We start from the raw sequence: 27,154 nt of genomic DNA, 5'->3' as shown, positions 1-27,154 counted from the left end.
TCACCTCATGGTTGATAACTGGCTCTAAAATTCTAAATTGAAATTTTTCCCTTTAAAAATACTTTCCCCATAATCTAACATGTTGGTGTTAAGAGGGCTGCTACCATACAGATTTATTGTTCCTTTGTATATGATCTTTGCTTTCCCTTTCTAGAAACTTGGGATATCTTCTGTATTTCTCATATTGTGAAATTTCACTGTGACGTTCCTTCAGTTCAGTTCAGTTCAGTCGCTCAGTCGTGTCCGACTCTTTTGACCCCATGAATAGCAGCACGCCAGGCCTCCCTGTCCATCACCAACTCCCGGAGTTCACTCAAACTCACGTCCATCGAGTCGGTGATGCCATCCAGCCATCTCATCCTCTGTCATCCCCTTTTCTTCCTGCCCCCAATCCCTCCCAGCATCAGAGTCTTTTCCAGTGAGTCAACTTTTAGCATGAGGTGGCCAAAGTACTGGAGTAAGTGATGTTTCTTGGTGGATCTCTAAAAATTCACTTTTCAGGGTATGTTATAGACTTTTGATCTGTGTTCTTAGCTATGGAGAATTTTCTTTGATAATTTCTTTCCCTTTAGTTTCTTTCTCTGTAATTTGTTAGATGTTATTCCTCCTGGGCTCATCTCCTCAGTTATGTTTTTTGCTCTTTTCTTGGGTCTTTTGATGCTATATTTGAGAATTTTTCAACTTTATCTTCTAACTCTCCTATAAACTTTTTAATTTCAGCTGTATTTTAACTTTCAGAGTTTCTTGTTCTCTGGTTGCCTCTTTCATACAGTAACTTGTTCTTATTCTGTGAATGCAACATCTCATATAAATCTATCAGATTAAAAAGTAGACTTCTCAGTTGCCATTTGGTGCCCTGAGCTCAAGCCACAGCCAATGCATCCTATGTTCAGATTTAAGGAGGTTGAAAAATCACATTCCCTCACTCCTTGGAATTCTGATAAGAATTACAAACTGAAGTCAGACAGATGGAGATAAAATTAACAGCTTTATTGTCAGTAGAGCCAGGGTAGAGATACTGTAGCATGGACCTGCAATCACATGGGGCAATCACATGGACCTGCAATCACAATCAAGCTTGCTGCCATTTGCCCCAAATCTAGACATATATCCATCTGCTGGTGGAGTATTCTGCAAGGCAAATACAGAATCTACTTAGCTTCCTGCCTGAATGAGAAACCACTACCCATCACTCATCAAGAATCAAGAGTAGGGATAAAGGCAATGAAACCACACATACACTTGGTAAATACATGTATCAGTTCAGTCGCACAGTCGTGTCCGACTCTTTACGACCCCATGAATTGTAGCACACCAGGCCTCCCTGTCCATCACCACCTCCCGGAGTTCACTCAGACTCACGTCAGTCGAGTCAGTGATGCCATCCGGCCATCTCATCCTTTGTCGTCCCCTTCTCCTCCTGCCCCCAATCCCTCCCAGCATCACAGTCTTTTCCAATGAGTCAACTCTTCGCATGAGGTGGCCAAGTACTGGAGTTTCAGCTTCAGCATCATTCCTTCCAAAGAAATCCCAGGGCTGATCTCCTTCAGAATGGACTGGTTGGATCTCCTTGCAGTCCAAGGGACTCTCAAGACTCTTCTCCAACACCACAGCTCAAAAGCATCAATTCTTTGGCACTCAGCCTTCTTCACAGTCCAACTCTCACATCCATACATGACCACAGGAAAAACCATAGCCTTGACTAGACGGACCTTTGTTGGCAAAGTAATGTCTCTGCTTTTGAATATACTATCTAGGTTGGTCATAACTTTTCTTTCAAGGAGTCTTTTAATTTCATGGTTGCAATCGCCATCTGCAGTGATTTTGGAGCCCCAAAAAATAAAGTCTGCCACAGTTTCCACTGTTACCCCATCTGTTTCCCATGAAGTGATGGGACCGGATGCCATGATCTTCGTTTTCTGAATGTTGAGCTTTAAGCCAACTTTTTCACTCTCCTCTTTCACTTTCAGCAAGAGGCTTTTTAGTGCCTCTTCACTTTCTGCCATAAGGGTGGTGTCATCTGCCTACCTGAGGTGATTGATATTTCTCCCGGCAATCTTGATTCCAGCTTGTTTCTTCCAGTCCAGCATTTCTCATGATGTACTCTGCATAGAAGTTAAATAAGCAGGGTGACAATATACAGCCTTGACGTACTCCTTTTCCTATTTGGAACCAGTCTGTTGTTCCATGTCCAGTTCTAACTGTTGCTTCCTGACCTGCATATAGGTTTCTCAAGAGGCAGGACAGATGGTCTGGTATTCGCATCTCTCTCAGAATTTTCCACAGTTCATTGTGATCCACACAGTCAAAGGCTTTGGAATAGTCAATAAAGCAAAAATAGATGTTTTTCTGGAACTCTCTTGCTTTTTCCATGATCCAGTGGATGCTGGCAATTTGATTTCTGGTTCCTCTGCCTTTTCTAAAACCAGCTTGAACATCTGGAAGTTCACGGTTCATGTATTGTTGAAGCCTGGCTTGGAGAATTTTGAGCATTACTTTACTAGCGTGTGAGATGAGTGCAATTGTTCGGTAGTTTGAGCATTCTTTGGCATTGCCTTTCTTTGGGATTGGAATGAAAACTGACCTTTTCCAGTCCTGTGGCCACTGCTGAGTTTTCCAAATTTGCTGGCATATTGAGTGCAGCACTTTCACAGCATCATCTTTCAGGATTTGACATAGCTCCACTGGAATTCCATCACCTCCACTGGCTTTGTTCATAGTGATGTTTCTAAGGCCCACTTGACTTCACATTCCAGGATGTCTGGCTCTAGATAAGTGATCACACCATCGTGATTATCCGGGTCATGAAGATCTCTTTTGTACAGTTCTTCTGTGTATTCTTGCTACCTCTTAATATCTTCTGCTTGTGTTAGGTCCAGACCATTTCTGTCCTTTATCGAGCCCATCTTTGCATGAAATGTTCCCTTGGTATCTCTAATTTTCTTGAAGAGATCTCTAGTCTTTCCCATTCTGTTCTTTTCCTCTATTTCTTTGCCTTGATCGCTGAAGAAGGCTTTCTTATCTCTTCTTGCTATTCTTTGGAACTCTGCATTCAGATGCTTATATCTTTCCTTTTCTTCTTTGCTTTTTGCTTCTCTTCTTTTCACAGCTATTTGTAAGGCCTCCACAGACAGCCATTTTGCTTTTTTGCATTTCTTTTCCATGGGGATGGTCTTGATCTCTGTCTCCTTTACAATGTCACAAACCTCATTCCATAGTTCATATACACCAACCCTACCTAACAAGGGTTCTTTTCTTCTCACATGTTCCCCAGACTCAATCTTTATGAAAATGAAAGCATTAGTTTCCGTTAGGTTCTCCTTAATGACACAAAGTCACAGTCTAGATGCTGAACACACATGAAGGGTCAGTATATGAGCAATGCCTAAAGGATAGTGGAGTTCTGGAGGGCTACCAGTGTGACTTCTATACCATTCCTGTCTCTCCTATTCCTTCAGCAAGCTCCAAGGATTGGCTGCTTACAGAAAAGCTAAACAAGACACAAACATATTACTTGAGTTGCTGGGAAATGAAAAAAGGTTTAAGCTATAATGGCTTTTCATGAAGCCATCAAATATGTGAGCATACACTAGGGCTAGAAACAACAGGAGCTGAAGTAGGAAGGTAAGGCTGAAGTCAGTGATATTCACCCAGGTCCATGGATATAATTTCTTGGCAGAAGTCTTGTGTTTGAGCTTCCTTTGTTTAGATTCCAAACTCAGCCAGAATAGAGTAGGACACTCAGATGTGGCTTTGGTTTAGTGACGCATGCTATTAAATGCTGTATAACATTTTCTAATAAAAATGTGAGCAAAATGATATTGTTTTGAGAAGTTAGGAATCCTTTTGATAACTGAGGTAACCCCAAGTATGGCAAGTGCTAAAATCTAGATGTGGAAACTTTCTTTTAACTTATGTTTGGAAGGTATACAGTCTAGACCCCTCCTTGGAAGGATGTTTTCTCTGTGTCAGGCACAGGAATTACACTGCAGTTTTCTGAAGACCAAAAGAACATATTCAAGCTAGATGCTGGAGACTGCCTAGGGCTATTGGTCCTCTGCTGACATGTTCTACCCGCCTTCAGTCCTCTTTCAGGTTTGCTGTATGCAAAGTTCTCCGAGACCAGAGAAGACGTCCACTTCTAGCTATGACAGGGTACAGGATACAGGACTAGCCTTGCTGCTTTAACCATAAAACTGGACAAAGTATATGTGAGGCAGCTGCTTTTAGACACTGGACAGCATACAGCAAGAGACGGTGATCCCCGAGGGAAGAGAGGCTCGCAAGGTAAGTCTCACCAGTGCTTGGCTTGTTAAGTGCATCGTCATGACTCCAGCATAACAAGTTATGTCCAAGGAGACCACAGCGGTCCCACTAAGCTGAGGAGGCAGAGGTCGAAGTGTAGGATGGTAAGCATTGACCAGACTCTATAAGGCCTCGAGTGGGGGCTCCCTGTGTGTCCTTGGACGAGAGTTGAGCTGCTCATATCCAGTTCTGTGCAAGAGTACAAGGGGCTTTACCAGAAAGCTGTTACTATACTGAAACGTTGAGAGACAACAGTCTCTGGGGGATGTTGGAGGCCCAGCTCGGCTACGAAATGGAGAGATCTTGCTGACAGCCTATTAACATTCCAGGCATCCAGTTTATACAACAGGAAGGCCCATCTTAGAAGTAAAGACCTTGTCCTAGAATAACTGCTGCAAAAATACCCTTCAAGAATGACAGTGAAGGATCATAGTTCAGCCAGTGAAAGTCGGAAGAGAAATGCTACACATAAATATGGATCTGAAGGAGGAAATGGAAAAACACCGGAGGCAACACCCTCAAAGGCCAACCGAATGTTTAAATCACAACAGGAGTGAACAGGTATAACACCAGTTTATCAGGAAGTAGTGAGAGTGAAATGTCAATATTGACTCTGTATAGTCTTAAAAGACCTTGATGCTGGGAAAGATTTAAGGCAGGAGAAGGGGATGACAGAGAATCAGATGGAGGTTGCATCACCGACTCAATGAACATGAGTTTGAGCAAACTCTGAGAGATGAACAGGGAAGCCTGGCGTGCTGCAGTCCACAGGGCACAAAGAGTCGGACATGACCAAGTTACTAAACAGCAAAACTCTGGTGGGCTCAGCTCACATTGTTACCTCTACAGCAGCAGTTCTTAAACTTTTTATTCTCCTTATACTCATGATTATTGAGGAGCCCAAAGAGCTTTAATGTAGGTGTATCTGTCAATATTTATGTCAGAAATGAAAACTGAGAAAAATGTTTAAATTACAATGACCCCCCCCCCCATTCAATGTTAACATGTGATGCATGGCGATGTTTGAAAGTTTTACAAATATCTTCATTTCTGGCTTAACAGATGACTGCTGAATTCTCAAAGCAGCTTCTGCGTTGATGTCTTTTTAGATGAAGTGTATGAAGAAAGTCTGGCCTCATACAAGTAGGTAGTTGGAAAAGGAGGAATATTTAACATTCTTTTTCAGATAATATTCTTTGATACAGCACTAAAAATGGACAAATATGTGAAAGTTTTTAGTTTTTTTCTCATAAAAAATTATTTCCAAGATTATGATGCTGTTTGGGTGCAGCATCATAATTACCCAGGTATCTGCCCCACGGTTTTCACGAAGTTAACATGAGCCTTCCAGAGTCAAGAGTCACAGTCACTTTCTTCCCCACCCAAATCATCCATCTCCTTTTCTTCCTCCAAGTCTTTTTTAGTTGAGGACAGAGGACAGAAGATCTGGACGACATGAAACGTGGTTTACTTAGAAGTTCAGAATTGGTGGAAGGTGGTTAGTTCCTTTTTACTCCTAGGCCAAGCCCTATACAATTTTAGGATATGTTTTAAATGGAGTTGATTATAGAGTGTCTCGGGTGAGAGAGTGAACTTCACCTCAATGAAAGAATTTTTTTTTCTATCAGATTTACCCACATAAGGTTGTTTCTCAAAACTCAGGAGATAAAGGAAGATGCGCGATAGATTTTTATTGAAAGTAGCTTAAATATGATATAAGTTTGGCTTGAAAGGTACTGTTTATTTCATCATTTAAAAAATTATACCTAAAGATAATAAGTCAAATGCAAAAACATATCATACGATGACTATAGTTAACCCTTTTCCCTTGAAGGCAAAATAATTGGGAAATGTTTATTTTCCCTCTTAAAATGTCTAATCCAAGTAACAAGGTGCTTACAGGTGGTGAATTCACACTGCCTCCTCCATCGCTTCTCTCCCTTAAACCCACGACATCTTGCTGAACGTTATCGCTGAGCTGTGGGCCTTCATGTGGAAGCAGAGTGACGCTCAGGTCTTATAGGTCCAGGGCCCAGTGGACAGAGAGGCTCCTGTCCTCCACGCCGGCCACCATGTCTTCCACAGCATCCCAGTCAAGCTTGCTGAGGATGCTGCCTGTGCTCTCAGACAAGCTCTCCATGCCACCTACCCCCAAAGGAGCCTCTGACTTTTCTTCAGTTGGTGAGGAGTCCTATCAAATTGAGAAAGACAGTAAATTGTGGTCCTGAGGAAAAAAAAATAAATGGCACATGAGTTAAGTTTTCCAAAGACCCTAGAGCTGCTCATCCACCAAAGAGTGATGGAAATATGAAGGGAACCAGGGCTGCCGTTGCCCAGCACATCTGGACTGGCGACGGCATGAATGACCATCTTTTGACACGAGATGCTGGTACCAGGCCTGAAGAATAGGCAGAACGGACTGTCGCACTTACAGTACAATATTCTGTTCTTACATTTTTGTTGTGTTTTGTTTGGGTTGTGTTTTTTTGTTGTTGTTGTTAAAAAGAAAATATGCAGTCAAGGAAAATTCTGAAAGACAAATGCTAGAGTATTCAGCCCAAAGTGTCGATGTTTTGAATCACTACTTCAAACTGACCTAACAACCCTGAAGTATGTCTACCTCCCGCACATACACAGAAAATAAGTAAATATGCAAAGAAAAAACCCTTAAGAATACAAATAATCCCTAGGCAAACTGCCACCTGAAATACCGCATACCTGTAGCAGGGAACTGTGACTCTCGTGGAGAATCGCACGGATGTCTGAAGGTACCAACCACGGGCTCACCACAGTCTCTTCTCTCTCATACTCTATACACACCTCCTTGGTTTGAGGAGCAAGCCCAGAGCTTCTGTGACTTTTTATACACTGCTGACAGGGAGCACTGGGGCCTTTCCAGGGAAAAGAACAAAGCATACTTTAGGACTGATTCATTGCTAAGTTTGCTCCTTATTGTGACTTTTACTGTCAAATCTAAGGCAGCCGATCTCATCTAATAGTGGAATCACAAGGTCTGGCTGGCTCTAGGGTTCTAGCAATTCCTGTTCTGTTGGTTTGAGAGAAGGAAAACTGAATTCTGGCCAACTCTTTAACTTTTTATTTTACATTGGAGTATGGTTGGTTAGGAAAGAAAAGTGAAATTGCTCAGTTGTATCCAACTCTTTGCCACCCCATGGAGTACCAGGCTCCTCTGTCCACGGGATTTTCCAGCCAAGAGTACTGGAATGGGTTGCCATTTCCTTCTCCAGGTTGATTAACAATATCTGATTAGCAATTAACAATGTTTGATTAACAATACTGTGTTAGTTTTCAGGTGTACAGCAAAGTGATTTAGTTGTACATATACATGTATCTGCTCTTTTTCAAGTTCTTTTTTCATTTAGCTTAATAACATTGAGCAGAATTTCTTGTGCTATACAGTAGGACCTTGTTGGTTATCTATTTTAAATATATAGCAAGTGGGTACATGTCTATCCCAGACTCCAAATCTATTCCTTCCCACCATTTGCTCCCCCAGGGGACCATAAGTTCATATTCTGTCTGTTTTGTAAATATGTTCATTTGTGTAATTTATTTTAGATTTCACGTTTAAGTGCCATCATATGGTATTTGTCTTTCTCTAACATACTTTGCTCAGGATAACTTCGTCTGTCCATGTTGTTGCAAATGATGTTTCATTCTTTTTGATGGTAAGTAATATTTCATTGTATATATGTACCTCACCTTCATTATCCTTTCCTCTGTGATGTACATTTAGGTTGCTTCCATATCCTGGCTATTGTAAACAGCACTGCAGTGAACACTGGGGTGAATGTATCCTTTTGAACCATGGTTTTCTCCAGATACATGCCCAGGAGTGGGATCACTCAATCATATGGTAGCTCTATTTTTAGATTTTTAAGGAACTTCCATACTGTTCTCCAGTGGCTGTACTAATTTACACTCCAACCAACAGTGTAGAAGGATTCCCTTTCCCTCACAACCTCTCCCAGCGTTTTTTAAAATTTTCTTCTTCTTTTTTTTTTTTTGTTGTGGCGCTACACAGCCTATGGGATCATAGTTCCCTAACCAGGTATCGAACCACTCCCCCTGCACTGAAAGTGGAAAGTTCCCACCACTGAACTACCAGGTAAGTCCAAGCATATTTTCACGTGTCTGCTGGCCATCTGTATGTCTTCTTTGGAGAAATGTCTGTTTAGGTCTTCTGCCCATTTTTTGATTGGGTTGTTTATTTGAAATTGAGCTATGTGAACTGTTTATTTCAAATATATTTGTATATTTGGAGATTAACTCCCTGTCGATCCTATTTCTTGCAAGTATTTTCTCCTGTTCCATGGGTTGTCTTTTCATTTTGTTTATGGCTTCCTTTACTGTGTAAAAGCTTTTGAGTTTAACTAGGTCCCATTTGTTTATTTTTACTTCCATGACTCTAGGAAATGGATAGAAAACAAGATTGCTGTGATTGCAAAAAGTGTTCTAAGTTTTCAGCTAGGAGTCTTATAGTATCCAGTCTTACATTTAGGTCTTTAATCCATTTGAGTTTACTTTATGTATGGTGTTAAAGAATGTTCTAATTTCATTTTTATATATCTAGCTTTCCAGTTTTCCCAGCACCATTTATTGAAGAGACTGTATTTTCTCCATTGTATAGCCTTGACTCCTTTCTCACAGATTAACCAACAAGAGGAGCATAGCTTGACCTCTGGTCTGTCTATCCTGTTCCACTGATCTATGTTTCTGTTTCTGTGCCAGTACCATACTGTTTTGATAATTGCAGTTTTGCAGTAGAGTCTGAAGTCAAGGAGCCTGATTCCTCCAGGTCTGTTTTTTCTTTCTCAGAATTACTTTGGCTATTCAGGGTTTTTTTGTGTTTCCATACAAATTAAAACTTTTTTTTGTTCTAGTTGTATGAAAAATACCATTGGTAATTTGATAGGGATTGCACTGAATCTCGGAGAAGGCAGTGGCAACCCACTCTAGTACTCTTGCCTAGAAAATCCCATGGACAGAGGAGCCTGGTAGGCTGCAGTCCATGGGGTCGCAAAGAGTCAGACAGATGAGTCGGACATGACTGAGCGACTTCACTTTCACTTTTCACTCTCATGCATTGGAGAAGGAAATGGCAACCCACTCCAGTGTTCTTGCCTGGAGAATCCCATGGATGGAGAAGCCTGGCAGGCTACAGTCCATAGGGCTGCAAAGAGTTGGACATAACTGAGCAACTAACACTGTCATGTTCCCGCAATGCACACTTTTGGAGAGTGTTTATCATAAATGGAGTTGAATTTTATCAAAACCTTGTTCTACATCTATTAAGATGATCATATGGCTTTTATTCTTCAACTTGATGTATCACACTGATTTGCAGATACTGAAAAATCCTTGCAGAGACTGGTTTAAGATGGTAGAGCAGAAGGACCTGTGCTCATCATCTTCTGAGAGAGCACCAAAATCACAACTGTTGGACAGCTATCGACCAGAGGACACCAGAACCCACCAAAAAAAGATACCCAATATCCAAGGACAAAGGAGAAATTGCAACAAGATGGCAGGAGGGGAACAATCACGACGAAACAAAATCCCAAACCTGTGGGGTGGGCAACCCACACACACTGGATAACAATAATACCAAAGAAGTTCTCACACTGTTGTGAAGGTTCTAGGCCCCACATCAGGCTTCCCAGCTTGGGGATCTGGCAAAGGGACTGGGAATCCCCAGGGCATCTGAAGGCCAGTGGGATTTGATTAAGGGACTCCCACAGGACTGTGGGAAACGGAGTCCACTCTTGAGGGCACAAACAAAAGCTTGTGTGCACCAGGACCCAGGGGAAAGGAGCAGCGACCCCACAGGAGACTGACAAACTTGGCTATGAGGTTTTGAGGGTCTCCGCAGAGGCATGGGTCAGCTGTGGCCCATTGTGGGGACCAGGGCATTGGCAGCAGCAGTCCTGGGATGTGTGTCTTGGCATAAGTCCTCTTGGAAGTCACCATTAGCCCTACAATAAAGCCAGAAGATCAAACTGATCAAATTGCCAACATCTAGTGAATCACTGAAAAAGCAAGAGAGTTCCAGAAAAACATCTATTTCTGCTTTATTGACTATGCCAAAGCCTTTGACTGTGTGGATCACAATCAACTGTGGAAAATTCTTCAAAAGATGGGAATCCCAGACCACCTGACCTGCCTCTTGAGAAACCTATATGCAGGTCAGGAAGCAACAGTTAGAACTGGACATGGAACAACAGACTGGTTCCAAATAGGAAAAGGAGTACGTCAAGGCTGTATATTGTCATCCTGCTTATTTAACTTCTATGCAGAGTACATCATGAGAAATGCTGGATTGGAAGAGACACAAGCAGGAATCAAGATTGCTGGAAGAAATATCAATAACCTCAGATATCAGATGACACCACCCTTATGGCAGAAAGTGAAGAGGAACTAAAAAGCCTCTTGATGAAAGTGAAAGAGGAGAGTGAAAAAGGTAGCTTAAAGCTCAACATTCAGAAAACGAAGATCATGGCATCTGGTCCCATCACTTCATGGGAAATAGATGGGGAAACAGTGGAAACAGTGTCAGACTTTATTTTGGGGGGCTCCAAAATCACTGCAGATGGTGACTGCAGCCATGAAATTAAAAGACGCTTACTCCTTGGAAGAAAAGTTATGACCAACATAGATAGCATATTGAAAAGCAGAGACATTACTTTGCCAACAAAGGTCCGTCTAGTCAAGGCTATGGTTTTTCTAGTGGTCACGTATGGATGTGAGAGTTGGACTGTGAAGAAAGCTGAGTACTGAAGAACTGATGCTTTTGAACTGTGGTGTTGGAGAAGACTCTTGAGAGTCCCTTGCACTGCAAGGAGATCCAGCCAGTCCATCCTAAAGGAAATCAGCCCTGGGATTTCTTTGGAAGGAATGATGCTAAAGCTGAAACTCTAGTACCTGGCCACCTCATGCGAAGAGTTGACACATTGGAAAGACTCTGATGCTGGGAGGGATTGGGGGCAGGAGGGGAAGGGGACGACCAAGGATGACATGGCTGGATGGCATCACTGACTCGACTGACGTGAGTCTGAGTGAACTCCGGGAGTTGGTGATGGACAGGGAGGCCTTGCGTGCTGCGATTCATGGGGTCGCATAGTCAGATACGACTGAGCAACTAAACGGAACTGAATCAAAATAAAAAGAAACAGGATTATGTCCCAGATGAAGGAACAAGGTAAATCCCCAGAAAAACAACTAACTTAAGTGGAGCTAGGCAACCTTCCATAAAGAGAATGCAGAATAATGATAGAGAAGATAATCTAGGATCTTGGAAAAAGAATGGAGAAGATGCGAGAAATGTTTACCAAAGACCTAGAAGAATGAACAGTAACGAACAGTAGATGAGAAGGAATCAAGAGCAGAATAACTGAGGCAGAAGAACAGGTAAGTGACATGAAAGACTGAATGTGTGGAAATCACTGCTGCGAAACAGAATATAGAAAAAAGAATGAAAATGAATGAAGACAGCCTAAGAGACCTCTGGGACAACATTAAACACACCAATATTTGCATTATATGGGTCCCAGAAGGAGAAGAGAGAAAGGACCTGAGAAAATATTTGAAGAGGTGATAGCTGAAAACACCCCTAACATGAGAAAGGACATAGTCAACCAAGTACAGGAGAACACACAGTCCCAAGCAGGATAAACTCAAGGAAGAACACACTGAGACACGTAGTAATCAAACTGACAAAAATTAAAAACAAAGATAAAAATTTAAAAGCAAGAAGGGAAAAAAAAGACAACATACAATGGAAATCCCACAAGATTATTAGCTGATTTCTCAACAGAACCTTTATAAGCCAGAAGGGAATGGCATGATATATTTCAAGTGATGAAAGGGAAGAACTTTCAACCAAGAACACTCTACCCAGCAAGATTCTCGATCAGATTTGATGGGAGAAATAAAAAGCTTTCCAGACAAGCAGAAGTTAAGAGAATTCAGCACCATTAAACCAGTTTTACAACAAATGCTAAAGGAACTTCTCTAGGCATGAAAAATCCTTGCATCCCTGGGATAAATCCCACTTGATCATGGTGTATGATCCTTTTAACGTATTGCTGGATTTGATTTGCTAGTATTTTGTTGAGTATTTCTGCATCTATGTTCATTGGTGATACTGACCTGTCATTTTCTTTTTTTGTGTGCCATCTTTGTCTGCGTTTGATATCAGGGTGATGGTGGCCTCACAGAATTAGTTTGGGAGTATTCTTTCCATGGCAATCTTTTGGAATAGTTTCAGAAGGACAGGTTGGTTAACTCTTCTCTAATTGATACAATTCACCTGTGAAGCCATCTGGTCCTGGACTTGAGTCTGCTGAAGTTTTATTTTTTATTTATTTTTTTAATTTTAAAATCTTTAATTCTTACATGCGTTCCCAAACATGAACCCCCCTCCCACCTCCCTCCCCATAACATCTCTCTGGGTCATCCCCATGCACCAGCCTTTCAGTTCAGTGCTTGTGACTGGTTTGTTCCTATTTTCTATTTCCTGATTTAGTCTCCAGAGATTGTACCTTTCTAAGAACGTGTCCATTTCTTCTAGGTTGTCCATTTTATTGTCATATGGTTGCTTATAGTAGTCTCTTATGATCCTTTGTATTTCTGTGGTGTCCATTATAACTTCTTTTTCATTTCAAATTTTATTGATTTAAGCCCTCTCCCTTTTTTTCTTGATGAGCCTGGCTAAAAGTTTATCACTTTTGTTTATCTTTTCAAAGATAAACCAGCTTTTAGTTTCATTGATCTTTTTCAACTGTTTCATTCATCTCTTTCATTTATATCTGCTCTGATCTTTATGATTTCTTTCATTCTACTAACTTTGGATTTTGTTTGTTCTTCTATCTGTAGTTGCTTTAGCTGTAAGGTTAGATTGTTATTTGAAGTTTTTATTTCTTAGAACTGTGTCCCATAGGTTTTGGATCACTGTGCTTTCATTGTCATTTTTCTCTATTCTTTGGTTTCTTTAGCGAGCCATTGGTTGTTTAGTAGCATATTGTTTAGCTTCCACATATTTGTGTTTTTTCCAGTTTTTTAACCTTGTAGTTGATTTCTAATCTCATAGTGTTGTGGTCAGAAAAGATGCTTGATATAATTTCAATTTTCTTAAATTTATGAAGGCTTGCTTTGTAGCCCAGTATGTGATCAACCCTGGAGAATATTCCATGTGCACTTGAGAAGAAGGTGTATTCTGCTGCTTTTGGATGGGATGCTCTCTAAATATTAGTTAAGTCCATCTGGTCTAATGTGTCATTTCAGAACTGCGATTCTTTATTGATTTTCTGTCTGGATGATCTATCCACTGATGAAAGTGGGGTGTTAAAATCCCCCACTATTATTGTGTTATTGTCAATTTCTCCTTTTATGGCTGTTAGTATTTGCCTTATTATATATTGAGGTGCTCCTATGTTGGGTGCACATATATTTGTAATTTTTATATCTTATCTTGGATTATTATGTAGTGTTCTTCTCTCTTGTAATATTCTTTAAAGTTTATTTTGTCTGATATGAGTATTTCTACTCCACCTTTCTTTTGATTTCCATTTACAAGGAGTATCTTTTTCCATCCCCTTACTTTCAGTCTATAGCTGTTCTTTCTATTGTTCTAAGGGGATGTGAGGAGGCCACTTAAATTCTCTGCCTTAGTTTGCTCAGCTGTAAGATGGGGATAAGAGTTGCCCTATCAACCTGGCATTAACAACCTGAGAGTTAAAAGGAGGATGAATGTGAAACTATGTTTTAAATTGTAAAAAGTAACAGCAGTTGAGGGATGGGCTAGAGGAGATGTCAGGAATTTAGATAATGAGCTATAATTTCCTTCTCTCTAGCTGATCAGAGGAGAGCTACTTTGGCCACACTTATGGGTCTATGTACTCTATGGCTATGTGGTCACAGCCCTTTCCTGACCACTTGTTTTTATGTTGAGCAGTATGCTTATTAAGCCCATTAACACCATTTCATACTAAAATCTGTATCTGACATTTCTAAGAGTGATTTATGATTTTAAAACTTTTAGTATTAAGCCCCAGAACTTTCTGTCCTTTATCCCATACCTTTTCGGATGATAACTGGAGATTGTACAACCTTTCTAACTGCCATTTTGGCTGCACCAGCTTTTCTCTGTACGGTAAAAGTAGCAGTTTCTACAAAGACAGGAAAACTCCTTTAACTTTCCATACGGATGTGTGATTTTTCATCTTTCAGGTTGTAAATTCACTGAGGACAGAAATCTGACTAGTTTATGGCTCATCAGCATAAAGTCCACCTGCAATGCAGGAGACATGGGTTCAATCCCTAGATAGGGAAGATCCCCTGGAGGAGGGCATGGCAACCCACTCCAGTATTCTTGCCTGAAAAAAGTCTCATGAATCTCATGGATACAGGAGCCTGGCTGAAAAGAGTTGGACATGACTGAAGCAACTGAGCACAGTAAAAGATGGCTGATTTGAACCAAGAAAGAAAACCAAAGTGTAGCTGAAGGAAGGGAAAGTCTATTTGGGCTTGGTATCTCTATAGGACAACCACAGACCTTTCTTATCTGGCACGTGTGCCTCAACAACATCTCTGGCAACTGGAAAATCCAGGCATATAAGCCTATTCCCAGTGGAATACCTAGGCAAAATGCCAGGAGAATGATCAGTTAAGGGTTCTTAAATTCCACAATTGGTAGCAACCATTTACTGTATATGTTATTGAAAATATTTTACTTATAATCCTCAACAACTCTATGAGGTAGATTTTTAAAAACATATCTAACGACACAAAGTAAGCAAGGGAGCTGGGCTATGAACCTGGATGATTTCAAAGGCTAAACCTATTATTAATGCCTATAATGCCTCTCAGATACTTATATAGTCTCTATATATCGTTTTTGATAGAATTAACCATAAAACAAGGGGAAAAAAAGATGCTTACCTTTAACAGTTTGCACACAGGGCTGAATAAAATAGCCAAAAAAACCCATATACTGCTTTATAAAAGACAGATAGCAACATATATAGTCAAACTCACACGTATTTTCACGAAAATTTCTTTTACAGAAGAACTTCAGGGAACTGTTAAATCTTGATGGATCCAAACTTCTCATCTGTACAATGACTAAACTTGCCCCAGTGGGGTCAAGTTGACTGTTTCACTGACCGGGTTTCTCCCATTGCCTCTGAATGCTGCCAGGGGAACGGCTGGTTCTGGGTGTGGCAGAGGCAGTCAGGAAGGTCATTGTGTTCACAGTCCCTCAAGCTGCCTCTACCACTTTACCTTTAGAGATCTAGGGAAGCTAAGTGACAGGTCCTCGGATAACAGCTAGTCATATACTGTTCTATGATTACTGTATAAGTACTATAATATCTGCCCATTAATATACTTGAACAATAATTAGCTTATAAATAGCTACTTTTAGGCAAAAAACTAGATAGCCTTTTCTCCCATTTATCTAATTATTCAATTATGCTAAAGCTTTTGACTGTGTGGATCAGAGCAAACTGTGGAAAATTCTTCAAGAGATGGGAATACCAGACCACCTTACCTGCATCCTGAAAAACCTGTATGCAGGTCAAGAAACAACTGTTAGAACTGGACATGGAAAAATGGATTGGTGCAAAATTGGGAAAGGAATACATCAAGGCTGTATATTGTCACCCTGCTTATTTAACTTCTATGAAGAGTACACCATGCAAAATGCTGGGTTGGATGAAGCAGAAGCTGGAATCAAGATTGCCCGGAGAAGTATCAGTAACCTCAGATATGCAGATGACACAACACTAGTGGCAGAAAGGGAAAGAAACTAGAGTCTCTTGATGAGGGTAAAAGAGCAGAGTGAAAAAGTTGGCTTAAAACTCAATATTCAAAAATGAAGATCATGGCATCCGGTCCCATCACTTCATTGCGGATAGATGGATAAAAAGTGGAACCAGTGACAGATTTTATTTTCTTGGGCTCCCAAATCACTGCAGATGATGACTGCAGTCGTGAAAATAAAAGATGCTTGCTCCTTGTAAGGAAAACTATGACAAACCTAGACAGCATATTAAAAAGCAAAGACATCACTTTGCTGACAAAGGTCCGTAGAGTCAAAGCTGTGGTTTTTCCAGTAATCATGTATGGATGTGAGAGATCACAAAGAAGACAGAGCACCAGAGAACTGATGCTTTTGAACTGTGGTGCTGGAGAAGACTCTTGAGAGCTGGACACCAAGGAGATCAAACCTATCAATCCTAAAGAAAATCAACCTTGAATATTCATTGGGAAGACTGAGGTTAAAGCTCCAATACCGTAGCTACCTGATTTGAAGAGATGACTCACTGGAAAACAGCCTGATGCTGGGAAAGACCGACAGCAGGAGGAGAAGGGGGTGCCTGAGGATGAGATGGTGGGATGGCATCATCGACAAAATGGACATGAGTTTGCGCAAACTCCAGGAGATGATAGTGAAGGACAGGGAAGCCTGGCGTGTAGCAGTCCATGGGTTTGCAAAGAGTAGGACATGACTTAGCAACTGAATACCACCACCACCACAAGATGAAGAGAGTCTTGCTACCCTCAAAACATTTAGTCTATAATGGGACAAAACCAACTTTATACATAACTACGACATAAGGCCCGTTGCAGTAGTGCCTCACAAGGGGCAGAAACATTGGATTGAGGATTCAGAGAACAAATAAAAAAACCTGATTTGTTACCAGTGCTACTGTGCTACTGAGCTCAGTCGCTCAGTCATATCCAATTCTTTGTGACCACACAGACTACAGCCCACCAGCCTCCTCTATCCATGGGATCATCCCAGCAAGAATACGGGAGTGGGTTGCCATTTCTTCCTTCAGGATTGGTCTTCCCAATCCAGGGATCAAACCCATATCTCCTGCACTGGCAGGCAGATTCTTTCCCACTGAGCTACCTTTGGGAAGTCCCCACCAATGCTACTACTATTTGTCTCTACTATTCACACCACTGTGCAAGTTAAGTATTAGCCAATTTAAAAGTGAAAACACAGATGTTAAAATCATTACATCAGGTTAGAACAGCTAAATAACTGAAATTAGGGATGTCTTCCAAGACCCTGGAAGGGTATCATTATGGTAATAAGGGGGAATTTCAGTGTTGGAATGGGAGCACACAGCATGTGTCTGGAAAACAAGCCTGCAAGTGTCATGGGTTATCTGGATTTTATGGAGGAAGGAGGCTAAGGAAACCGGCGGGGAAGACACCATGCAGGCTAGGGAGAGGGTCTGGACTTATCTGCACAGGCTGGGGGTTACTGAGAACTTCTGCGTGCCTTGACAGCAGGAACACCTCATCAAGCATAGCTCAGCAAGAGAAGGCAGGTAATGGGTCCCAAGGGGGCCAAGGTCTCAGCCCAGTTAAGTGCAAGGTAACAATACAAGCCTAACATTGGACAGGTCCAAGAAAAAAGATGTATTTCTTCACAATCCAAGACTTTCCATATGACATTAAGAAACCATGATTCAAGTTTAAAATCCTCTCCAATTTTGGATATTTAATTTTTGTAAATGTATAAGGTATAAATTTTTTTAAAAAAGTTTTTAAAGGTTACTATTTTGAAATTTTAGTTTTAAAAAGAACAGTTTTCTTATTGTAATCTGTCAACCAAAATCAAGAGTTAACAAAATTATAAAGTTTTATCTAAAGGATTGTGATTTATGGAAACTCCAATTTTCTCAACTGAGGCAGCATACTGAGGTCACGTTTTACACATGGCCCTGACTGGGTTTGCATACAGACTCTACCACTTCCTAGATATCTGATCTTGGGGAGTTACTTCAACTTTCTCTGCCTTAGCTTTCTGATGCTTAAAATGGGAACACAGTATTACCTTTCTAACAGAGTTGCAATTCTAATAATTAAACAGAACCTGGCTCATTAGTTATTATTATACAGTCTTAGCTGTATATATTTATACTACATGTTAGTTATGATTATACATTTTTAAACAAATAAATATGTTTTACTTTAGTAACAAAAACCCAAATATGGCAAAATTAATTAAAGGAAGGCTAGCTGAGGCCAGGACACTGGAGTGGGTAGTCTTTCTCTTCTCCAGGGGATCTTACCAACCCAGGGATAGAACCCAGGTCTCCTGCATTGCAGGCAGATTCTTTACCAGCTGAGCTACCAGGGAAGCCCATCAATAAGTAAATAACAGATATTATATGTTCAAATATGGAAAATAATATTCAAAAATGGTAAAAACAAATTATTTCCATCTAAGCCTCTTCTATTCCTCCTCTATGATATATCCATCCTGTAATCTATTAGAAGTTGATTGTAAAAATGCCTACATCTTTAACCAGACACATCAAAGAAACTGATTCCCAAATAAGTCATATCACACAGAATTAAAGGCCATAGTTTATGAAGATTCCTAGGGTCTTCTCATTTCAAAGTAATAGAACAAAATTCCAGTACAGCTAAATCTTCATCAATCTCTTGCATTCAGTTGAAATGGGAACTGCTTTTAACTGAGATTTAAAACTTTCACTAATGAAAACACAAGTCTGGAACCAAGAAAGAATAGGTCCAAATTACACAAGATAAAAGAAAGCTCTCAATCTTACCACGCGGCCAAGGTGAGCCTTGAGATTGCCCAAAAGGTCTCCCCTTTTGGGTATAACTTGGTTTGGTGGATGTATGTCTGACTTTTCCAGGTCTGTATATTGGAAAATTGTGACCATGTCGATTCTCTCTGAAGTAGAAATCACATAATTATATTCTAGACTCTTCCATTAGTGATATATTTCAAAAATCCAAATTCCAGCTCAGATTAATACATTCATTTGACTTGGTTTATTCTGCACCTCAGTGGTCATTTAGTGTATAGTAACTTATACCTCAAAATTTACTCATTTTTTCCCCAAAGAAATTGGTTTTTATTATCTCTCTAATCATTTCAAAAGCTGTATACATTTGCCAGTTATTTATGTATTAAATAGTGTGCATTATTCTAAGAAGTATTCAAAGAGAATCTCTGCTATTTTGATTACACCTCAAATTACACACAAGTAATATGATTACATCTAGGTTTGCATTGGGTAGCATTTCCTCTAGGTTCGTAAGTTACGAGATCACATTTACAAACCTAATCAGTTATTCTGTCAAAGGTGGTAATTTTTAACAACATTAAACTGCTAATTCATTTCCTCCTTATGTGTCACTAACAAATTTTGTGTTTGTGTGCCGTATGAGAAACTTTACTCTTGGGTGCTTTTCTTTAGCATCCACGTTTAATTAATCCTTGCCTACTGAACTCATATCCAAATGGAGTGAAGGCCATTAATTTAAGAAACATGATAATATCTACAACTGAATCAGCAATAACTCGGAGGGGACAGCAGAAGATGCAGTAAGCTGATGAGGACCATTGTTTTCCTACAAGAGTGGAACCAACTGGAGAAACAGGGAGAGCAGCTAGGAGGCAAATTACAGAAGGAATAGTCACAAAATCTACAGAAAGGAAGAAAACAGGATTGAATGGATATAAAAATTGTATTAGGCATTCAGAAGTGCTTTGTTATGTCTTAATTAGATATTTAGTGCCATTTTTGTCCTTTTCCTTGGTGATTCTATAAACTAATGGAAACTCCTAATGATGGCACTATTTCCCCCTTCACTTTATTACCATATTTCAGAGCAAACACACTGAGCCTGAGTCACAATGGTGCTCCACACTTATCACGCCTGGAGTTATCTTGGCAATTGACATGGCAAACCTCATCTTACCCTCTTGGAGAAGGGGAGCGTTGCCTTCTGGGAATCTGAGCTTTTCTGGGTTTGTTAGGCAATGGTTTCTGAGCAGCTGCTGGAAGCTGTGCTGATTCAGATAACAGTTCATTCATCAGAGTGTATGCTTGTGAGATTCGACGACTATAGTGGTCTGAGAGTAGCAATCTTTAAAATAAAAAATTAAATACCATTTAGTAAGAGAGTCCCTTTCACTTCATATTTCCAGAGGGAACACAGTGTTTGAAGACCACCTAGTATTGATTTTCTTCAAAGCAGTTCAATGCAAATTCAAATGTCAGATTTCTGAAAACCATTAGGAGGTACTATTACAGGCACCTATGGGGTACTTAAAAAATGTACATACATATTTGGGTTGGGAGAGGGAGAGGGATTTCAGAAATAACTTATAAAAATTGAATGGAATAAACAATATTTGAAAGAAAATTCCTAAAAAGGATAGTGGAGTCTAATTATTTTCCCTGCACTTATCTCCCATACTTTTCCATTTATCAACAAAAAGGGACTACTGTGAAAACTAGAATGCCTAAGGCGTTATCTATGGTCTCAGTGAGTGAGAGAGAAGGATCAGGGTGTACCTACCAAACTCACCTGTCTTTCTCATGCTTCATCTTTTGTCTCAGCCTGATTTCCCTTGAAGTCATGTATAACTGCACAAGAAACAACCAGTTAGTTCATTACCATTCAGTTCAAATGATTAAACCATTACAGTCCACAGAAAACATGAAAATTTCACTAATAAATTTTAATAGGAAGCTAAAATATAATTTTGCTATTTAGGAACAGTATAATACATTGTCATATTCAATGAAGCTTCCTATTCTAGCCCAAAACATGAAAATGTTAAAGCATCATGTAATTAAAATAAAATCCAATTTAATAAATAGAGTACAAAGTCTACTTTAGCAGCTAAATTCATATATTTTCTCAAAAGGAGAGATCCTTATCAGCTGCAACTTAAAATGGAAAATAGGAACATTTAAGGATGGAGACACCTGTATTTTGTACTTTGTCTTGTGATTAACCTCACCAAGAGCATGGTTGATAAAAGCAGAAATGAGTGAGACATTCAACACCATCATTTTAATGTTTTAAAATGTTTACCAGAAACCTACTACAGTAGGTTTATTGTGACATGTAAACTCTTCAAAATGCATGTGACACAAGGTAAACTGGCCAACATCAGCTATAAATATGTCTTATTCTGAAACATTAAGAGTTACTGTTGTAATAATGAGAAAGTAGAAAAAGAAATTAAGGAAACAATTCCATTCACCATTGCAACGAAAAGAATAAATTACTTAGGAATATATCTACCTAAAGAAACTAAAGACCTATATATAGAAAACTATAAAACACTGAAAGGAATCAAAGAGGACACTAATAGATGGAGAAATATACCATGTTCATGGATTGGAAGAATCAATATAGTGAAAATGAGTATACTACCCAAAGCAATTTACAAATTCAATGCAATCCCTATTAAGCTACCAGCCATATTTTTCACAGAACTAGAACAAATAATTTCAAGATTTGTATGGAAATACAAAAAACCTCGAATTGCCAAAGCAATCTTGAGAAAGAAGAATGGAACTGGAGGAATCAACTTGCCTGACTTCAGGCTCTACTACAAAGCCACAGTCATCAAAACAGTATGGTACTGGCACAAAGACAGAAATATAGATCAACAGAACAAAATAGAAAGCCCAGAGATAAATCCACACACATATGGACACCTTATCTTTGACAAAGGAGGCAAGAATATACAATGGAGTAAAGACAATCTCTTTAACAAGTGGTGCTGGGAAAACTGGTCAACCACTTGTAAAAGAATGAAACTAGATCACTTTCTAACACCATACACAAAAATAAACTCAAAATGGATTAAAGATCTAAATGTAAGACCAGAAACTATAAAACTCCTAGAGGAGAATATAGGCAAAACACTCTCCGACATAAATCACAGCAGGATCCTCTATGATCCACCTCCCAGAATTCTGGAAATAAAAGCAAAAATAAACAAATGGGATCTAATTAAAATTAAAAGCTTCTGCACAACAAAGGAAAATATAAGCAAAGTGAAAAGACAGCCTTCTGAATGGGAGAAAATAATAGCAAATGAAGCAACTGACAAACAACTAATCTCAAAAATATACAAGCAGCTTATGCAGCTCAATTCCAGAAAAATAAATGACCCAATCAAAAAATGGGCCAAAGAACTAAATAGACATTTCTCCAAAGAAGACATACAGATGGCTAACAAACACATGAAAAGATGCTCAACATCACTCATTATTAGAGAAATGCAAATCAAAACCACAATGAGGTACCACTTCACACCAGTGAGAATGGCTGCGATCCAAAAATCTGCAAGCAATAAATGCTGGAGAGGGTGTGGAGAAAAGGGAACCCTCCTACACTGTTGGTGGGAATGCAAACTAGTACAGCCACTTTGGAGAACAGTGTGGAGATTCCTTAAAAAATTGCAAATAGAACTACCTTATGACCCAGCAATCCCACTGCTCGGCATATACACCGAGGAAACCAGAATTGAAAGAGACACATGTACCCCAATGTTCATCGCAGCACTGTTTATAATAGCCAGGACATGGAAACAACCTAGATGTCCATCAGCAGATGATTGGATAAGAAAGCTGTGGTACATATACACAATGGAGTATTACTCAGCTGTTAAAAAGAATACATTTGAATCAGTTCTGATAAGATGGATGAAACTGGAGCTGATTATACAGAGTGAAGTAAGCCAGAAAGAAAAACACCAATACAGTATACTAACACATATACATGGAATTTAGAAAGATGGCAATGACGACCCTGTATGCAAGACAGCAAAAAAGACTCAGATGTGTATAGCGGACTTTGGGACTCAGAGGGAGAGGGAGAGGGTGGGATGATTTGGGAGAATGGCATTGTAACATGTATACTATCATGTAAGAATCGAATCGCCAGTCTATGTCCGACGCAGGATACAGCATGCTTGGGGTTGGTGCACGGTGATGACCCAGAGAGATGTTATGGGGAGGGAGGTGGGAGGGGGGTTCATGTTTGGGAACACATGTACACCCGTGGTGGATTCATGTCAATGTATGGCAAAACCAATACAGTATTGTAAAGTAAAAAAAAAAAAAAAAAAGAGTTACTGTTGAATTACTAATGAGGGTAAGTCCTTTCACAGGGTCGACTTCGTATATAAAAATGTACACAGAGAAGTGAATTCACTTTCTCAAGGTTCTATATAGTAGTCAATAATAAATGCAATGTTTTATTGATTTCTGATAAAAATGTAAATTTTAAATTACAGGAATCCCTCACTAGTTGCATACCTTTATCCAAATAGAAACTAAAAATTTACCTGCAATACTGAAGGAGATGTCATAAAGTCTATGAACAAAACAGTCCCAACACCCTCTGAGTTAATTTATTCTAAATTTGGATATAATTCTAACCATCTGGGGATATCTGTTTGGCTGATGGGAGGGTGATATGGGAACTCACCCTCCATGGCGTGGAAGAATACACATATTCACACGCACTGTAAGACTCTGGTCTTCAAGTAGCTCTGAAGGTCATTATCATGTCTCCAGAGCTATCAACAAAATGTTATCTAATGTCAGCATGCTCTCTCCAGACACAGGTAAATAAGTGACATTAAGTAACAGTTCAACTACTTTTGTACATTTGATGCTTAAATGTGACAATCTTGGAAGATTCACTTATTTTATAAAATGTGTTTCCCTAATGATGGAGAAAACAATGAAGTATTATATTTATTTCAGATTACAAAGTAAAAGATACACTATAATCCAAATGTAACGTAAATGTGACTTTCATAGTTATGTAATCATCAAAGTAATACTGCCTTATTTCATCTTCTGAAGAAAAACACTTCTGACCTAGCCATGGTTATATCCATAGTCAGGACTCGGTAAACAAATGCTGACAGTTTAAAGGAAAGCTGAAACACACACAGAAGTGCCACTGTTCTGTTGGTACATGCCTGGACCATACTTTAAAAAGGTTTTTTTGTAGACAACTTACAGAGAGAAAATTGATTTTTAAAATGCCTTTACCACATACATAGTCAAGTTGTTCAACTGCAACTGACTTTCACTGAAAATTAAGGGAGTGACTTCAGTTGGTCGTCCAATCCCTTGATCTCTTCATTCAATGGTTACAATGTTAGAGCCATAATTAGCGTCAGGGAGAAAAAATATTTAAGACAGTTGAATAAAACATGGTTTGTAGTCCCTTGCTATATTTTGTTAAGGTAATTTCTTAATTTTCCCTGACTTAAGCAAAATGCTGACTTTTCTATCAAATAATAAATGATTCCAAATTATGTTCATCCTCCTCTTGAATACCTGCCAGGAAAAAGTTGCACATATTCTGTGATAATTCCTCTGCCCTTGATACTGCAGACTTACTGGGTTATTCCGGGGGCAGAAAGGATCGTGTTCTTGCCCTCTCTTCTCTGCCAGCTGATTTAAGTACTCTGCCATTCTTGCTTTTCGTTTTCTTTTCATCCAGACTTGAATCTCTCTTCTCTCCTTCTCAGTTCTTTGTGGGCGTCTACCAGAGGGATGCTGAATCCTGAGAAATTTAACCAGCAGTGCATCATTTGATTTTAAATTTGTTATGGAGATAACACATGTACCCCAGTGTTCACTGCAGCACTATTTACAATGGAGAGGACATGGAAGCAACTTGAGTGTCCACTGATAGATGAATGGATAAAGATGTGGTGCACACATACAGTGGGATATTACTCAGTCATATAAGGAACTGAGTCAGTTGTAGGGATATGAATGAATCCAGAGCCTTGTCATACAGAGTAAATCAGAAAGAGAAACAAATTTTGTGTATTAATGAATATATGTGAAGTCTAGAAAAATGGTGCTGATGAACACATTTGCAGGTCAGGAACAGAGAGGTACAGATGTGGAGAATGGACCTGTGCACACAGTTGGGGAAGGAGAGGATAGATAAATTGCGAAAGTAGTACTGACATATACATACCGTGAGTATGCTGGACAGCTGGCGCTGCTGTTCAGCACGGGGAGCTCAGCGCAGTGCCTTGGGATGACCCAGAGGGTGGAATCGGGGGCAGGGGTGGGAGCGAGGCTCCAGAGAGGGAATACATGCATACATATGGGCTTTCTTGGTGCCTCAGACAGTGAAGACTCTGCCTGCAATGCAGGAAACCTGGGCTTGGTCCCTGCGTTGGGAGGATCCCCTGGAGGAGGGCATGGCATCCCACTCCAGTATTCTTTTGGGTTTTCCTGGCGGCTCAGATGGTAAAGAATCTGCCTGCAATGTGGGAGACCTGGGTTCAATCTCTGGGTTGGGAAGATCCCCTGGAGAAGGGAATGGCTACCCACTCCAGTCATATGCTTATGATGTCTAGTCAATTTGCTCCAATCTGTCCCCTGAAATCCACTGACAACAATCTCAGGTCACCAAGAGCCTCTTCAGTCTTCCTCCTACTGGACTTCTCTATAGTATCTGGTGCAACTGGCTTCTTTCTGCTTTAAACTCTCTCTTACCTGAGTCTTTTTCTCACTCTCAAAACACAACATACCCTCTCATACTGGGCATCCTTCTTCTCTGCTCACCACCAATATGAATGTTTTTAAAGGTTCTGTTTCGGATTTCTTCATCGATCTATTTCTAGACCATCGCAATCACTTCCAAAACTTTTTCCACAGAGATGACTTCTAAACTGCAGCCCTCCTGGATCTGGATCTGGCCTCAGGTTCCTGCCCAGGCTGTACTTCCCAGGATCCAACCTGAGCTAACGAGGAGCATGGCAGGGATGCTGTGGCTGGCCCTGACCTATAGGAGACAGGACTCCTCTGAAGACTCTGGCTTGATGTCTCACCACTGACCCAGATGAAGCTTTCCTAGAACCACACTGTACTCTGGACTTAACTGACTCAGCCTTCTCTCCTCCACAGGGAGGGAACAGACTTGCACTGTGGTCTGATGCCTCACTTCTGATTTTCTTCCTCTCAGGCATTTGCTCGATACAGCTTTTGTACATCTAATCCTATCCTGGCTTCTACACAAACAGTACTAACAGTGGCCCAAGAAAAAAGGTGGTGTGAGACAGCAATTCGGGGCTGACTCGAAACATGCAGCATGGGAAGAAGACAACATCCTAACATGAAGAGGGGTTATGGATAGAGACAATGTGGTTTTATACTAGACACCTGCTTTTCTTCTGGAGTTTGGACTCTTGGGATGTGCCAGGCAGAGAGTACCCTAATCCAACCAACCTCCAATGAATCAATAAGCCAAAAGGTATATGTATCCCAAAGAAGCATCAGTAGAAGAAGCAGCCTTTATTCTATCAAAAACCAGTTCATGGCGCAGGAAAGGCAACAAGGAAAAACTTTTTAACATAATGTTCCAAGAAAAGCTATTGAAAATGTATTCTAAAGGTTCATGTCTAGGGTAAAGTACTATGAACTAAATTATTAATTACTTTAAGAAGAAACAGGATTATATTTATGTTGTACTCAGAGCAATGAGACCTTCAGAAAACTCAGGATACAGATGTGCTGTATTAGTTACAGAAGCCAGTCTATGATTGTTGGAGGAAGGGGAGGAATGACACAAAATCACAAAATCTATTAACAGAGGAAAAAAATCTATGTAAGCTTTGAATCTGTTTCCTAAAAAATCATCAAAAATGGTCATTTTTTCAAATACTCTTAAACATAAACATTTTAAACAGGTTAAAAATGAATTATTCAATGATTACCTGGAGATGCTCCTAGCCTGTTGCTCTGTTAGGCCGAGCTCTTCACTGGAAACTCCATCTTTCGTTATGAGGTCATTGATAATGTCCGCAATATCAGTCAGTTCACTCGTCTGGAGTGGATCTACCAAAACACTTCATTCCCAAATGCAATATGAGAGATATAAATCAGTATCCACAACTTACTTATATTAAGCAAAAATGAGCGTTTAAAACTACACTCTCCAAGAGCATAAATGAAGACAAAAAATGATAAGCATATAACTAATT

General features: G+C 39.9%; 1 protein-coding gene across 2 annotated transcripts in view; it reads right to left on the bottom strand.

Moving 5' to 3' along the window:
* Positions 1 to 5,981: 5,981 nt before the first annotated feature.
* CPLANE1 (ciliogenesis and planar polarity effector complex subunit 1) overlaps positions 5,982 to 27,154 on the bottom strand; it is a 104,000-nt gene continuing 82,827 nt past the window's right edge. For both annotated transcript variants that reach the window (XM_069556169.1, XM_069556170.1), the window contains exons 47-54: positions 26,888 to 27,019; positions 24,549 to 24,714; positions 20,695 to 20,753; positions 20,083 to 20,250; positions 18,921 to 19,048; positions 14,403 to 14,492; positions 7,024 to 7,196; positions 5,982 to 6,496 (exon numbers count right to left, since the gene is read on the bottom strand). In XM_069556169.1, the coding sequence (XP_069412270.1) occupies positions 6,323 to 6,496; positions 7,024 to 7,196; positions 14,403 to 14,492; positions 18,921 to 19,048; positions 20,083 to 20,250; positions 20,695 to 20,753; positions 24,549 to 24,714; positions 26,888 to 27,019 (1,090 nt within the window). In that variant the 3' untranslated portion in view covers positions 5,982 to 6,322. The remainder of the gene's footprint in view (positions 6,497 to 7,023; positions 7,197 to 14,402; positions 14,493 to 18,920; positions 19,049 to 20,082; positions 20,251 to 20,694; positions 20,754 to 24,548; positions 24,715 to 26,887; positions 27,020 to 27,154) is intronic.

This window comes from Ovis canadensis, chromosome 16 (assembly GCF_042477335.2).
Source record: "Ovis canadensis isolate MfBH-ARS-UI-01 breed Bighorn chromosome 16, ARS-UI_OviCan_v2, whole genome shotgun sequence".
NCBI classification, from domain to species: Eukaryota; Metazoa; Chordata; class Mammalia; order Artiodactyla; family Bovidae; genus Ovis; species Ovis canadensis.
The sequence above is the reverse complement of the archived record's forward strand: the minus strand, read 5'-3'. Positions and strand labels throughout refer to the sequence as shown.